We start from the raw sequence: 16,397 nt of genomic DNA, 5'->3' as shown, positions 1-16,397 counted from the left end.
TATTATAGACTCTAGTAACACTTACTTTACATTGACTGCCAGTATCTGATTCTGTAAGCTCGTTACTTAAGCACCACAGTCACAGAAAGAAAAACTTGCTCAAGAAGTGCGTGGAAGCCACTGCTGTAGACCTGTCCCTGTCAGAAATATAATACTTTTTAAAAAGAAGCCAGTTTACAATAACAAGGGCTGTTGTGTCTACAGAAACCAATGGAAATTTTAACTGACCCAAAATGTTGATAACGCAAGCAGTAGATTAAATACGGAACATCAAAAAACACTGGGTTTGTCCAAAGCATGAGCAGTGCTGACAAGACTCGTGTTGTGTGGTTTAGCCATTTCTGTCCTTTTCGTATCTCCCGCTTTTGTTTTGTAGTCAGCATCACTGACCAAGGTGTGCTTTTGCTGGAGGCTTTCCAGCACCTTTGTAGTGGTTCCCCAAGCCCCTGTGCAGCACTGTATGCTGACCAGTGAGCTGTCCCCAAAAACTGTCGATTAACCTCCAACCCAGGGAAGTGGCTCTGATGAATGTGTGCGGCTGCTCTGCATTCTCTAGTCCATGAGAAGATGAATTTCCCTTTTTTTTGCCAGGATTTTTCTGAGGTTTAGTTGCTCAAATGCTTTAAACTCCTGCGTAAGAGAAATGGAGATACTATTTATACATTTCTAGCACTATGCTATTTTTCACACTATTTTTTTTTGCCATGAAGATATATAAAAACCAGGACCACATACAGAATTTGGCTACAGTATTTGCTCGGCGCTGACTCACACAGATCACCTTTTAAAGAGCAAGAAGTGCTCTTATTTTCCTGGCAAACCTCTTGCAAGTATTGGTGAGTTTGTCACATTTTGTGTTTTCTTGGTCTACGGGCCATGGTAGGATAGAATAACAGAGCCAGTCTTTTAGCACCGTAAATCACGAGAGCAATTTTGAGTGTTTTTTTTTTTTCCTAGAAAGTCTCTAAATGCTTCATTTTGAAGCTGAGAGACCATAGGGGTCATTAATTAGGTACCATTTTTATTGCTTTGCAGTATGGCTTCCATAAAATTAGTATTTTCCAAAGTTCTTAAGCAAGCTTGTTTACTGACCCAAGGAGCTTCAAGGCTTACAGGTTTCTTGCTCACTGGTTTCGTTTGGTTCCTGCTATTCTTATAATATTCTTCTTTTTCCCCGTTGATTTTGTCCGTACATTTTCATAACATGAAACTAATGATCCTCTGAGGGTGAAGGGAAAGTGTTCTTGAAGTCCACTTGTTTGTAAAATCTGTGTTTTGTTTGCCTAACTTTGGGTTTGGCTGAAGGTACAGATGCAATTCTTCATTTGTCGTCCAGCCAATCTCATCAGGCTCATTCCTGGAAGAGGAGCAGTCCCATATAAAAGTTTCAACCCTTTGCACCACTTACTTAGGTCTTCTATTTTTTTCCAGATGTGCTTTTTGCACAGTCCTTTACCTTTCTGTTGCCTGAAATGGTGAAAAATCATGTAATGAAGATAATCCTCTTTATTGTGCACTGTTCAGATGTGATAGCTGAAAAAGATGGAAATGGGAGTCCCATGAAAAGGAGCAGATTGCCAGAGAGTTTCCTTTTGAGGGAAATAAGGCCTACATGGTTTTCTGATACCTGGTCTCAAAGAAAGAATTAGATGCCCATGACTTTGGCATTGTGCTTTATCTTGATTGTTTAGAAATCCCCATTTGTGTAAATGTTCTGCCAACATGGGTTTGTAGCTAGATAAAGAGAACCACCTGTAAAAAGCTGGATGGCTTTTCATTTTTAGATTATAAAAGTTATCAGCTTTCTTCTTTGCATGGTCCCTGATTTAAGGGGATTTTACAAATATAAGTAGTTGACTTCCTAGTCTGTGTTCACTGTAGTGTCACAAGTGCTTTACCTTTAAGTCTGAGTAAATTTGGTGTTGTTGCTTGGTCTTACACAAGCTCTGTGTTAGATTCTAAGATGAGACAAGGTGGGGTTTTGTGTGTTGTTTTTTTTTTTCTTTTATCAAACCTTCATGTACAGAAGTGAAGTTGTCATTTGTCCCATTAATGCTGGGGAGATAGTTAAAATACTTGGTCTCTGCAACAGGCTGTATCTTTTTCAGTCTTGTCACTTGCTGGTCTTGCAGATTGTTTTTATTAATAGAATATATACAAAACTGGTTGGGAACCAGGTATACCTGCTCTATTTTTGATTAATGCAGAATTGTTTTTTATTTTCAGTATTACCCAGCAGGTATCATCCGTAAGTCTGTGGAAGGCATTAGGTGCTTTTTTCATACCAGCAGCACAGGTATCCTCAATCTGGGTGATGTTCCTAGTGTGACAGTAAATATTAGTATGCGAATGCATGTAGATAGATGTATATTATAAACTATTTATGCATACATACACACCTTAACTATAGATGAGCATACGCATGTGTGCGTGTATATATCTGCAGATGTTGTTGAGTATTTGAACCAGCAGTTTGTAGTCCATTAGTGTGAGCAGCTTTTGTATTCAGCAGAATCGCACCTTGTGGCAGTTGTACTAATATCTACAGTTTCAATGCGCTATTTTCCGATGTTTCACTCAAAGAATATCAGCCTTTTGAACTAGCTGGTCAGCTGAGAATGGAGCTGAGCCCAGAAAACACGCTGAAGCTACGGGGAGGTCCTGGAGACCCTTGGTACATACCTGACTTTTTGCAGACTGCTCAGAGGAGCATTGCTGCTGCTCTTGGAAGAAACATTAGGAGAATGAAGTGTATTAATAACCGCGCTGTCTTTTTCTTGCCATTGTTAACAGTAATCGTCTCTTTTTCCCCCTTTCCTGCTGCCTTTTCCTCCCTCCCTTTCCCATGTACTTTTTGAATCGGTCTGTGTATCTTTTTTTTTTTTTTCCCTGCCTTTTGTTTTTCTTTTCTTATCCCACACTACTCGTCTCCCTACTTGCTTGCTTGTGTTCCATGTTGCTAGTTTTTATGTTCGCACGCTCATTATCACCCTTTTTTGTACTTCAAATCCCAGCAGCTGTCCAGCCAGGTCCCAGAGCACAGCCCTGTGGTTTATGGGCCTGTGGAGAACACCCATCTCGCTGCCAGCACCCCTGTCACTGCGGCTAGCAACCCGAAGCAAGGTTTGTTGATGGATATTTCCTCCATGCTTATTTTTAGTCATTTTTCTCCTTTCTAGTTGTAGTTGGAATATTTTTGGCATGAAGACAAGCAGGGTAGCAGTCAGCAGCAATAGGAGGGGAGGGACTTCTTTTCCTCCAGTGGAACATTTAACAATGTGTTGCTAAGGGAATTAATTGAAATTTGCCAATGTGAAACTGGTTAAAAATAATTGTATTAGAGCTTATATGTCCTAAACATTGTTTCAGAGCACTGAGAAGTGTGAACCTCCTCTAACCCACACGCCATCCTTCAGAAACAAGTGTGTTGTCAGTAAAATGCTCATAGCCAGGGAGACTTTCTATCATTTGAACAATTTATCAGCCATAGTAATGACATGTAACCAGAACATCGCATGGCTCATCCAGAGCCATTTGTATATCTTGTCCTACAGGACACAGGAGAAATTAATTAGAACAAATGTTATTGTGTAAAGTGTCTCAAAAATGGCTTACTAAATTTTGCTGACTTCAGTGGTAAACAAAAAGAAAAGAACACAGAAAAAAAATCTTTTAAGGGATTACATTGCATTCTCTTACCTAAGAATACATATGTGAAGGGAGATATTTAACTGTCTGTTTAAAGACAAGGAAGGTGTCCCAGGAGAGAAGGTTGTGTGTTCCAACTCTCCTCCTACACTAAAATTTCATAGCCATCTAAGAGCCATCAAAAAGCTTTAGTTAATGTGTATGCTGCTGTCATGTTACTGGACTTGGTGTTGTCACACAGAGTTGACATTCCTGTGTACATGTACATGCATATACATTTCATGCAATGTGTACATGAAAGTTGAGAGGTGCCATCTTCTATTCGCAAGCGTTTCTCATAAACTTTGAGCCTGCTGAGATATTTCAGAGTGTTTGCTAGAAGGAAACTAAACTTCAGAGAAGTGTAGCTTTGAAAAGAGGAAAGAATCTAAGACTTCAGATGCCGCAGACCCAAATAACAGTGTGGTCACTGTTTGACATCGAGTGAGGGGAAGTATCCCTGAGGCTGGTCTCTGTTGGATTATAGAATTTAATGACAGTGCTGCTCTCTTATAGCCTTAGCATAGACTTCAGGGCTTTTCCTCAGTGAAAACCGCTCACATCTCTAGATTGGGGCTGTTCCTGGAAATGAATCATGGGGACACTTGGGAGATGTCTGGTCCCATCTCCCACTTGACTATCTCCAGCCACGGCTTTGGCTAGCCAAGTCCCTGTAAGTCTTCAGGGATGGGAACTTCTCAAGTTCATTCCCTCTGCTGCTGCAGATCTTTGTGCAAAAAGAAGTCTCTGTCATCTCAGAAAGGTGTAGGTACATGTAACTCCCAAAAAATGACTGCCCTAGCCAAACTCAGCTTGCAGGCGCTCTGACATGTTGCTGCTCAGCTCCAGCACAGCCATGATGCATTTACCCCTTTGAGCAAATTGACACTGAACCATAAAGTGCAGCACATTACACCAGCTCCATCACAGGATTTCAGCTCGGGGTATGAGAGCTTGTGTTTCCAGGACAAGACAGTCCTCTCCCCACCCCACCCCCCTTCTCCTTCCATGCACTTCCGTTTAACTTAATCCAGCTGTAAGTTAACTGGAAGTAAGAGGTCTTTATTTATTTAGTTACACAGGTCTGGCTATACTGGTTTAAATATAAATCAGGACTTGAACTGGGATTTAACACTGCTGAGCTTTCCTGTGTTTATTTCCATTACATCCCAGAAAGATTCAAACATTTGTTCCAGTCCAAAAATTGCTAAAGAGCACATTTATGTAAGCATTGCAGAGAAGGAACGAGCACTAAAATAACACCATCAGAATTCGGGTGGGGGAGAGCCGTGTGAAGCAGGGGGGTCACGGGCAGCGTGTTAGAGGTGAAGGTAGTTTAGATGCCATTGCAATTACTGATTTAAATGGAGCTGGTGGCCTGCGGGACATATCAACAAATATATGCTGAGGTAATAGAATCGCTTTTTCATTCATTCACTTTGTACCCAACGTTGGATTCTTTTGTTCCAGAATCAGAACAGTCACAGATAGGGTCGCAGTGCAAAGAAATCGGGCGTTTATTAAAACCAGTATTAGTGCTTCCCATGGGCCCCCTTCACTGTGTTCACCCTGTGGATCAGACCTCCATTGTGCCCTTCACCTTGGGTACTTGTTTGTATCAGTTGAAACTTGGTATAAAGTCGCCATTCTAATTTTGTGATATTCAGTGATCGTTTGGCAGTCATTTATAACTGTGTGCAGCACTTGGCCGATTCACTGGCTTTGAGATCAGGAGCAGAGCACGTGTGCCGTGCAGACAGCCCCAGCCTCTGCTATTTCCTCTGCCAGTATCTGCAGTCCCTGTTATTTTTGTGTTTAAGCCATTAGCACGGCTGCTGAATTTGGGATTGTGCTACCTTTAAAATCCTTGGGTTTTCTTTAAAAAATGAGCAGCCCACAGCCTGCATTTGTGGCTTTCGAAAGCAGTTCCTGGCTTCTTGGCCTCCCAAGTTCATAGCAGTTTGGAGGAATGCAGGAGAGGCACACCTTTGTGGCTCTAGAGTCCTGGAAGCATTGTTTGGGGGCAAGCAGTTGTCATTCCTGCAGGTGCTGGTGTGTATGCCTCGACAGGGCTGCAGCATGCAAGGAGATGGCTGGAGAAATTAGGTCAAGCTGATGGCAGAGCACAAAGGAGCCTGGCTTCAGGCCTTGGCTGGTGCCAAAGTTGTAATGGGGTATAATCCTGCATGACATCAGAGCCACCCGCTTCTGCTCAGCTTGGGGAGATAGCACAGGTTCAGTGTGGTGTTTGAAGGATTACACAGTGAGTCAGTAACATGCACTCCAAAACTGCCCGCAAAGCCAGCATCAGTGCTGCCTTGCAAGTGTTTGCATCAGGACAAAAGATGGAAAAATGGCAGCAAGACCAACAATTATTTTCAGATAAGCACCATGAAGTAGGAATGAGTTCCTGAATCCAGCAAAACCTTCTCGTCCACCAATCTCAGCAGCCTTTGCCACTGTGACCACCCGGCAACCCAGCTCCCTCTCTTGCTTTGATGTCTCTGCATGGAGGAGATTGCAAGCATCTGTCCTGCTGAGTTTTTGTTGTTGTTTTTTTTTTTTTTAAAGTATTTCTAAAATCTTTTCCTCTTGTGTTCATCCTGCTTTTCTGCAATTGGGATCGAACAGAACCTGCAGAGCTACAGGGACAGTAATTTTGCAAGATTCGTATTTATCTGAAGATTAAAAACAAACAAACCAAAAACATTGGTGCAAACTTTTCTCCTGAATTGCCTAGTATTTCCAGCATGTACTTGCTGAATATCACGTGAGGAACGATCTTGGCATATTTAGGAAAAGTAAGGGATCTGATTCAATTTTGATGAATTGCATTGATTTTTGTTTTGTCTTCCCAACTGTATGTTGTTTCATGTGACCGTTTCTGCAATAGCTGGCAGGGATGAATATTCCTTGGCCAGAACATGGAGATTTGTTCTCTGTGATGGTAGTTCAAGTTAAGATTTACTTTTCATTAGCCAAATTTGCTCATCATTCTTCTGAATTCTTCCCTCAAATTACTTCTCTCTTTGAATTTTGCACACACAGCCTGTATCTGGTAGCTAAAGTACTCCCCAGATCAGGTGTTGTTTGAAGAAGGTGTGCTTAAACCACTGTTTCTTAAATGCAGTTATATATTTTTGCTGTGTTTTTATCCCTTGGAATGTTTTTCTAGACACTTCAGAAGAGGTTTTTTTTTCTTTTTGTGAGCAATCTCATTTGACTCAAGGGAGAGAATATCCAGGCAGTTGTTTATAGCGAGCTGTAAATGTCAAGAATGCTCCATGAGTTTTCTGCTAAGAAATTGGAGGTGACGCATTTTCTTCTCTAAACCAGTTCTAAGGTCCTTTTTCTTACATGGAGCCTTCAGAATCAAAATCAGCTGTTGGGATATGTCCTCCCATCTTTTTCTTTTTTCATGTCATCCTCATCCAAAGCCATCTCCCTGCATGCCTCATTATGTTGATAAACTACCACTTTGGCTGTGGTCCTGTCTGCTTCCAGCTGCTGTCAGCCCCAGCAGAGTTCTGAAGTTCTTCATGGCACCAGCTGTTCCTGAAGACAGGGCCTGGTGCTCCAAGCAGTTTTGGATGGGCTCTCCTCCAAAAGCCCTCTTCCTTCGGAGGCTCTGCTGAAAAGCCCCAAATGGGAAGCCCGCAGAGCTGGAAGAGACCAACCAAAGCTGTGCCTGTTCAGTTCTACCTCAATTTGGATGATTTGGGCTTTCTCCTGGCCTTTGATTTCCTAACCTGAGGCTTTGTGCCTCCAGATTTCCCAGAATTGCTTTTTGATGTCCTGGCATTGTCCCAAAGAAGTTCCCTATCGTTTCAGTGCTCAGAAAGCCCTGGGGCACAGCTTCCTCCATGGGGGCAGGTAAAGCTGACCTTCTCCTAACCAGGGTTGGAAACAGGACCACTGGGTCCCTGCCACCTTTGACTGATAGCTGTCTTGTCTGGCTGGCTGAGTTGTAGCACTGGGACACTTTCCTAGGCAGATCTTACAGTCTTTAAGAAAGATTTTACAGTCTGCATCTTGTAGTCAAATTAGCAGAGCAACTTTTAAGGACCTGGCTTGTGCTTCCTTCAAAAGGAGTGGGGCTGCGTATTTTAAATGAAGTTGGGGCAGACTTTTGGGAGCTGCATGATGTGCATGGCAGGGACTGTATCACAACGTCTACTGCTAATTACAGGGACTTCTCTGTGCACGGTATTTTCCCATCCTTAGGGTTTGGTTTGATACAGGTGCATTTTTCACTGTGCTTTTCCAACCCTGCTTGACATCTCTAGAGTACAAACATCGAAAGGTAACTAACACTGCTGTTCTTTGGTGGCGGCTCTGCTTAAACCCCATTTTGTTTCTGCTCTCTTTGGAAAAGATAACTTTTCCCTGCTGAAATTCAGAACACAGAAAGGGGGATTGTGCCCTTTCGTCTGGTATGCTGAAGGGGGATGGAGTATAGAAATAACAAGTAAAAAATAAACTAACTGTATCTCGTGTGTTAGTATTGATGTGACACATGGCATCCATCAGTCGTGGGGCAATTTCCCCATTTAGAAGGGAGGGCACTGCTGCAGAGAGAACTTGCAGGCTGCTGGATGCTCTCGCCAGAGCCTCTGTTTGCCTGTGTTTTGGAACATGAGTTTGCCCAGGTCTCAGTGTTATATATGGCCCTATGCTCCTTTGAGGCAGAATCCAACTGATTTTTGTCTTCTGTAATTTCTGTCAAGAAAAATTGTATTTTCAGCAGCAGAGTGTCTGCAAAAAAATCCATGCTTTGCATTGTGCTTACATGCCTTTTCTGTGAAGGACTGCCATTTACTGCAAAGCCTACATGCAGAAAAATACCAGTAGCCACTGCATTTCCAGATTTCCAAGCTGCAGGTTGCCCGGGCTCTTCCTTTAGATGCAGAGATGGGCTTCAGGTGCCTCTGGTTTCTTCCTGGAACATTCTTGAAAGCAGTCAGAAGGCAGGCAAGGGGATCCAAGGGAAGGAGGTTAGATACCATGAAGGAAAGTGGAATTGACCTGTTTGTAACACTGGCTTTTTTTTTTTCTTTCCCAGAAGAGAAGCCAAAACCCGATCCAGTATTAAAACCGTCTTCTCCAGTCCTCAGACCAGAACCTACTGTGGAGAAAAAAGATCAAGCTGGCCAGACAACCGAGGCCACCCCAGTGGAAACCCCACCAGAGCTTCCTCTTGCTCCATCGCCAACCCCAGCCGCTCCCGTCGCAGTGGTTCCTGCAGCTGCTGTCGTCACCGTATCTAGTAAACCCGCATTCACAGCTGACTCAGAGGAGAGATGTGAACTCGCTTCCCCAAAAGAGGAGGCAATGCCTATATCTAATGCCACACCCTGCACGGACACATCAGACCCTTCGCCAGCAGAAGAGGCTGATGCTGAGGTGTGCAAGGAGCCTAGTAGTGTAGCATCTAGTGATATTCCAGTGACTGCTAGTACTAATCTAATTAATGAATTGAATGGAGTTAGTGAAAAAGTAACTGCTACAGAGAGCGTAGTAGATGTAGCCCAGCCGGAAGTTGCGCCATTGACTGCTGAGTTGGAGACACCAGAAGCACCTCCAGCAGAAGTGGAAAGTGTGCCATCTTCCAGTGCTCCTCACACCGCTCCCTCTCCTCCTCCAACCCCTCCTCCAACCCCTCCTCCTCCTTCTCCTCCTATTTCTGTTGCTGCTGCTGTTACCACTACAACTCCTTCTCCACCTCCTCTTCCATCTCCTAGTGCCCTCCCTGTTGTTCAGGGAGATTTAGAAGGAGAGGAGAGCACAAGAACTACTCTTAATGAAGAGGTAAAAGATACTGAAACGAAGGAAGAGACAGAAGCAGATGGGCAACTGGAGGAGAATACAGAGGCTCAGAGTTTAAACTCTAGCAAGAGTCCTGTCCCAGGTAAGTGTTTGGCACCATGGTTGTGTGCAGTAAACTTACAGATGAAGGAAAGGGGTCTTTGGGGTTATTTTTCTATCAGTGGATTCTGTTTGTATCTGCCCCCAAATTCTGATTCTGCCACATGACCGTTGTTCTCATGTAAAATGCTGATCTTTGTTTGTAGAGGGGGAAAAAAAAAGATAATCAAGAGGTAGCTACCTTCACACGTGCATCCTAGGGTTGACTGGGTTCACGTAAGCTTCATTTTGCTTTCATGGGGTAATAGAACAACATTCCCAAGCACTGTTAGCAGGATAATTAAAAAGATACCACTAGTGTTCTCTCCAAGATCAGCCAGTTGGTTCGATGACCTGTTGCTTCACATTTATCAGCCTGCTCCTAAACCAGCTTTAACGCTCAGCCCGTGAACTCCTTTGGTTGAACCTTCTGAACCAGCAGGTTCTGGAAACCTGTGGGGTTGGTTTTATCCAACTACAAAAATGTGTCATGGTGTTACCAGAAGTAGGTAAATGAAACAGCCCACAACGCTTCAGTCATTTGAAAGAGCTTTTAAGTGTCTCACACCTACAGCTGCTCAACCTTAATTAATGGTGCATCTGTTTTTCTTCCACGAAAGTAACACGTAAGCAAAAATCTCTTCTTCTCCTAGCTAGGCTCAGCTGTTCGCCTCATTTCACGGTGCTTGAACTTCTCAGAAAAACAAGGTACTCAGGTTTGGGAGGCGTGAGGATTTGTTATGAGTTGCTAAAAAATGAAGTTTCTATAGTTGCCTTTTGAAACCTAGGCTACTTCTCTCAATGTCATTATCTGTCTTTGCTTTCAGTGTCCTGTCATGTCACTGTGTTAGCGTTAGTGGGTTAACTCAGACAACCTGTTTTTATTTGTTGCATTTCCTATAGAAAAGTGCTTTTTCTCAGGACTTCCTGGAAATGAAACTGTGGAAAAGAGGTTAAATCAATCAATTACTTGTATTTAGCTGCTTGAGAGAGTATAATGGTGGCTATTATGCATGCCAGCAGCGTTAAGCCATTTAAATGTATCGCATCTTTCACACCCTGTTCTGCAGTCCTTTCAGAGCCCTGAAGCTGAGGTTGTTTATTTAAATATCATTTGAATTTAGAACTGATGGAGTTTGGACAAGAAAGGCAGGAGAAACAGTAGCCTTTTCTTCAAAAAATGACATTTAAAATACTTTCCTGTAATTTCGTTCTTTTGAATGCTTACAACCTCACAGTTTTAGGGAGGGATTCGGTTCTCGGAGCAGGTGCGACTCCTGTGTGGACTTGGTGAGGCCGGGGCACGTCTGTGCCTTGTGCTGGGTGAGCTCGGGGTGGCTTTGGTCCTTGAGGTCTTCCTCCCGCAGTGGCTGCTTCGGGAAGCATTTCCCCCAGATGCAGCTTCTTGCCTTCAGAAGTTCAGTCTGCATGTGTTTGTTTATACGTTTATTCTTTCATAAGCACATGGTGGAAGCATAATGGCATCGATAGCTTCTATTACTGTGCTCTTTTATGGGCTAAATTAAATGAAAAGCAGAGGCTGGCCTGGCTCCATGTTTGTGTGTAATGCTGCACAGGATCAATACGCTGGATCTTGCTGATCCAGTATCTTAAACAGAATCCAATACCTACCTAGAAAAGATCAGAAAAATCCCTTCGCTATACCAAGCATAGGTTGGTGTGTTTTGTTTTTTGTTTGTTTGTTTTTCTGTTAATCTCTTTTCTCTTTTTATTTTACTCAGGTCATTTTGCTCCTCTAGCACTTACTGTTCTTCAATCTGAAATACTTCATAACCCAAATTAATTTCCTTACAAAGCAGAGAAATGGGCCTTTTTGTGTAAAAAAAGGTTTTACACAGCCAGGTTCCAGCTTGCAAGGTTATTGCTTGCTTTATAGTGTCCTGTGGTTTAAATTAAAAAAAAAAAAAAAAGGCAGCGTTTGGGGTTTTTAATTATGTAGAAGATTAATTTTAATGCTCTAATACCATTAGACCAGACAGCATGCATTAGCCAATACATTGGATTTTGCAATAGGGAAACAAACATTTCTCAAGTCGCATGAAATATCACTCGAGACTGATTACTAGTAGAAGTTCCGTACTTGAAGGAAAGCAAAATACTCTCCACGTCAGGATTTTGTACTTTGCCCATCCTGTAATGAAGCATAACTGTATTGCATTTCCCTGCCAACCTTTTTTGGGCAATAATTTTACAATTCTTTCTTTGAGAGAGGAAGAGAGATTTAAATAACATAACCTGAAGGTGACTGCTAATGCAGGCATCCTTTTAGGCAGAATGAGGAATTACACGTCTCTGCCAGTACACTGGAAAATACAGATGCTGAACTTTAGAAGCAAGGAGGAAGGGCTGTATTTTTTTTTTTCCCTTGGACTAAAGACTAAGAGGCTTTTTTTATGATCTATGGAGATAAGATAGAAATTGGAATAAGGGAAACTTCTCAAACACGTGCTGGTAAGCATGAGCTCTGTGACTTTTAGCAATATTTCTTTGGGGCTTTCAGCACCGTGTGGGTTTTCAGAAGTGTGTACTTATTACAGAGCAGTTTGTTAGCTACAAATCATACTGCTTTATTCCCTTTAATGGTAGCTGATCTGATTTGACTGGGACGCTACTCAGACCAGAGACCTCTAAGAATAATCCAATTGCTGCAGGAAGTGAAGGAGGCAGCACTTGTTATTGAGTGAGTATTGAACCCGTCCTGCACGGCGCAGAGGGCTCCAGGCTGCAGGAAGCACTGGCTGCTGCAGGAGGCACTAAATCAATGACCTGGCTACGGACAGTTATTAAGATACTCCTGGCATTCTGCAAAAACAAGTGTCTTAGCTGCTCTGCCCCAACAGATCTCTGCTTTTCATGCTTATAATCTGGCCTGCCGAAAAACTTGGGGGTTCATGAACGTGAAATTAATCCACCTCCCCTCTGAAGAGTCTGGGCAGCACTGTTGAGACTTGGAAACGTATCTTGTGTTTTGTGATGGAGGTGGCAGCATTTCAGGGGTGGATGGAATTATTTGCTTGTTCAGGCACTTCACAGAAAACGCCGTTCTGCTCTCTAGCCATTAGAAAAAACAATACTCTGATTTTTCTCTGTCAAGTTCTGTATATAAGCAAATATGTTCAGACCACAGAAGCATCTCTAATATCCAGAAGTTCTTTTTTACAGTCCAAGAAAACAAATTTTGTAGTGTTTGTAGCAAGAGATGAGTTGAACAAAGCTGACCCTTTTGTGATCTGAGGAAACTGTGCTCGCTCTTTTGCACTGGCTTTAAATTTCCACTGCATTTCCAAGGTCAAAGGATCTCTACAGGGGCACTGGTGGTGTGTTCATTGTACTTTGCTGAAACTAGAGTGTGCCTGGCTCTCTTTTCTATTTCACACAAAATATCCTGTCTGCTCTTAATGTCTTAAGTTGTATTAGGCTCCATCATGACAACAGCAATTTTAGGGATATGGATACCTGATGCTGGCTGGTTCATCCGTAGACTGCTCGTCACATCTCTAGCTCCATTCCATGATGAAATCAGCAGATTCACCGAGCTGAGCCTTGAATTGTGGTTGTGCTTGCATGACTGACAAATTCTGTAAGCCCTCTGAGCTGGTCCTGGCTCTCGGTCGTTTCACATGTTGTTGAGGCTATGGGAACTTTCTCACTGTTTCAAGCTGTTTGCAGTGTAGTAGTAATCTAGAGGTGGTGGTGAGGGTCAGTCTGCAAGGCAGAGTAGCTCAGGGCTTGATTTTCAAAAAAAAAAAAAAAATGTTGTTGTTGACCTGTTGTCATAGTTGGTCCTGCTTATCCCCTCTAAAATGGGGTTGAGCTGATGGGCGTCAGAACGTTGAACCGCTGGGCACTGCGGTTCTTTGTCCTGCATGCAGTGTGACACCAGCCATCGCTTCTCGCTGCTGTTCCTTTGCCGAATGTTTGGAACAACATCCACTCATCTCCATTGCCAGAAAAAAAGTCAACAGATATTATCAAGAGAGGAACACAGTTTTCAGCCTGAGATCCTTACCAAAAACATTGTTCCAGTTATAAGTCATCAATGGCATACGGTTGCTTTTGTTACTAAATTCTGTTTTTCTCAAGTAGCTTTGCTGGCTGCAGTGAGAGACCAGCGCTTCTGAGGGGGCAAAACAGGATAAAAAAATGTTGGTCGAGTAGAATTTATTCAAAAATAAAAAAATAAAAAGGAAAAGGCACTACCAGAGCTGTGGAGCCTTTAGGACATGGTATGAAAGCCTGCCTTTGATGTAATCTTTCTATCAAGACTATCATGAGAAGCAAAGAGGAAAATTGATGTCTGTCCCAGGCAGAACTCCTAGGAACATAGGAAGCTAAAAGAACTTAATATGCATTGAAATTCAAAGGACTTTCTTTTGCAGAGCTAATTTATGAGAAGGATTTCAGTATAAAATAGCCCAACTGGCTGCAAGCCCCTGTGCTTCTCAGTTGTGGAGTCTGTAACAAGCACTGTGGGGCGGTAATTGGAAATATCTTGGAGAAATATCTCCAGCACCCAAAACTGGAGGACTGGAAATATAAATCAGGTTTTGCCTTTTCCTTGATTTTATGCCATATCCCACTGGAATATATTTTCTTTCCCATGAGCTGTAAGGAGATGGTGTGTCTCTGCTTTGTTTTTAATGGCACATTTGGCTGTAGAGAAAAAGAATAATAATAATAATAAAAAAGACTGGTATTCATTTATGTTTAGCAGCTGGCACCCACAGCAGAGGGGCCCGGTGAGGAGCCTGCCCCGTCTCGGCTGGGGGCTGGGGACTGAGCCCCCTGCCACAGGCACTGCCCAGCACCAGGGCAGGCAGCCAGGAATGTGCAAGTGCTGCTGGGTCCAGGGGTTTTGACATGGGTAGCAATGCCCAGGACAGCCTGGAAAGAGGGATTTTGTTACTCTTGGTGATGCTGTGGCAATGGAAGGTTTCATTCGGTCGAGTTTTGGTCCCGCGCATCAGTGCCAACGCTGCTGTTGAGATGGAATTGTGCTCGTTTTATAACTCAGATTATAACATCAAAGGTGAATATCGAAATATATATTTGTATATTAAAAGAACAGAAGGAATGAAGTAGGCAATACTTAGCATGCATATCAAAATGAGACAACCTCATAATTTAGATCATTTTTTTCACTCCTGCCATCTCTGATCTTGTAACCAGCAGCAAGCCAAGTGCAGCTGAAGAGCAGCAGCATGCTGGGGCTGCCGGTGGTGCTTCTCTGGGAGGAGGCTACCCACTAACAACGCAGAGCTGCCCGAGAACAAACTCGGGAAATGCATGAGTGCTGCCAAACGGGGACCTGTGTTTGAGAAGGAATTCAGTTCTCCAAGAGAGACCAGAAATGCTTGGAGACCTTCCTGGGCAGCAGAGCTGGGCACGTGCATTTGGTGTTTCTATGGCTCAGGGAAGTGCCCTGCAGTTTGATGCCAGGCTCAGTTTCCAGGGAGCACAGATTGTGCCCTTGTCCTGTTGAGGCTTTGGGTTTGGCAGGGTTGTTTTGGGTTTTTGTGTGTGGTTTTGGTATTTTGGCATGGGTCCCTTTTGTTATCCCTGAGATTTCTGTAGGTAACTGCTCTCTTCTGTCTTTGGTTCTTAGGCACAAGAAACCTTAACTAGGATACCTTAACTAAGCATAAATTAGCATAAATTCTCCTATTGAGTCAGTTCCTGTAGCAGAAAGGACAACTTCACAGAAAAATCTGATCTGATGTCTGCTGTTTTAAGAGGGGAAATACTGAGCTATGTCTGCTGCTCTCCCTTCTGTACCCCAGCCAGCTCTGAGATGTGTTTCAGCGAGGGGCTGCGAGGCTGCAGGTCTCGTCCTGGGCGGCTGCTGTGCCCCAGCATCCTGGTGTGGTGCAGCCCCAAGGCAGGAGAAGGTTTGCACAAGTTATTCAAAAAAAAAAAAAAAAAAAGAAAAACTCAGTGATGTCTGTGCTGCCCAGTCACAGATCATGTCCTTTATACGTCTTTCTTCTGCCAAAAAAAAAAAAGGTGAAAAACACGAACCACTGAGAAGCGATAATACTAACACTGACTGCCTGACAGCTGAGGAAGAAAACGCCCCAAACCTTTGCCAACTCAAAACCCATTAACTTGTGATTATTGCTGTGCATTTAAAAATGAAATGTTAGTTTGCACCCTGGGTGTTCCCTGTGCATAGTTTGAGCTTGAGTGGAGAGAAACTTTAAATGCAGAGTTTGTCAGTTGCTTGCACTCAGAGCTATGCAGCTCTGCAGTTCTCAGATCTCTTTGCATAGCTGCTCAACTTTGATAATCATTATTTTAAATTACTTGCCTATAGCAACACATGATTTGTTCTGTATAGCACATATTACCAAAAACAACTTTTTTTTTCCCCTTCTTTCCCCCCTTTGCCTTTAGAAACAAATCCTGTCCTGTACTTCAGACAGGGCTGCAACCATCCACATGTATTTAGGTCACTGTTGTGCATGGTCACATCTTTCCCCTCGTCACCTGCTGCCAGCACGATAAAAACACAGGTGGATGTGGCACCCTTCTTGAAGACATCCCCCAGAACTTCGGGACAGCCTTCCCGGGCAAGAAATAATTACCTTGGCACCAGCCCTGCAGCCATGGGCTGACTCTGGAAAAGCAGGGGGCTTCCTTGGCTTTCCTCCAGCTGGTTTAGTGGCCACTTTGGATTCCTGGAGCCGTGGCAGCACCTGGTCTGTGCATGGTTGAATCGCAGTGGTTCTTGCCTGTGTGGAGTCCTGTGGCTGGTGCCAGGCTCAGGTCTGCACTCCAGGTGGTGT

At 43.4% G+C, this 16,397-nt stretch overlaps 1 protein-coding gene across 14 annotated transcripts in view; it reads left to right on the top strand.

The window, feature by feature from the left end:
- EIF4G3 (eukaryotic translation initiation factor 4 gamma 3) overlaps nt 1-16,397 on the top strand; it is a 153,109-nt gene that overhangs the window by 96,016 nt on the left and 40,696 nt on the right. For 9 of the 14 annotated variants that reach the window (XM_082776883.1, XM_082776882.1, XM_082776878.1 and 6 more), the window contains 2 exons: nt 3,015-3,123; nt 8,750-9,595. In XM_082776883.1, coding sequence (XP_082633009.1) covers nt 3,015-3,123; nt 8,750-9,595 — 955 coding nt within the window. The remainder of the gene's footprint in view (nt 1-3,014; nt 3,124-8,749; nt 9,596-16,397) is intronic. The other 5 variants (XM_082776880.1, XM_082776877.1, XM_082776876.1 and 2 more) reach the window with 1 other exon arrangement.

The sequence above is a fragment of the Aythya marila genome (assembly GCF_965140915.1).
Source record: "Aythya marila genome assembly, chromosome: 21".
NCBI lineage: Eukaryota > Metazoa > Chordata > Aves > Anseriformes > Anatidae > Aythya > Aythya marila.
The sequence above is the reverse complement of the archived record's forward strand: the minus strand, read 5'-3'. Positions and strand labels throughout refer to the sequence as shown.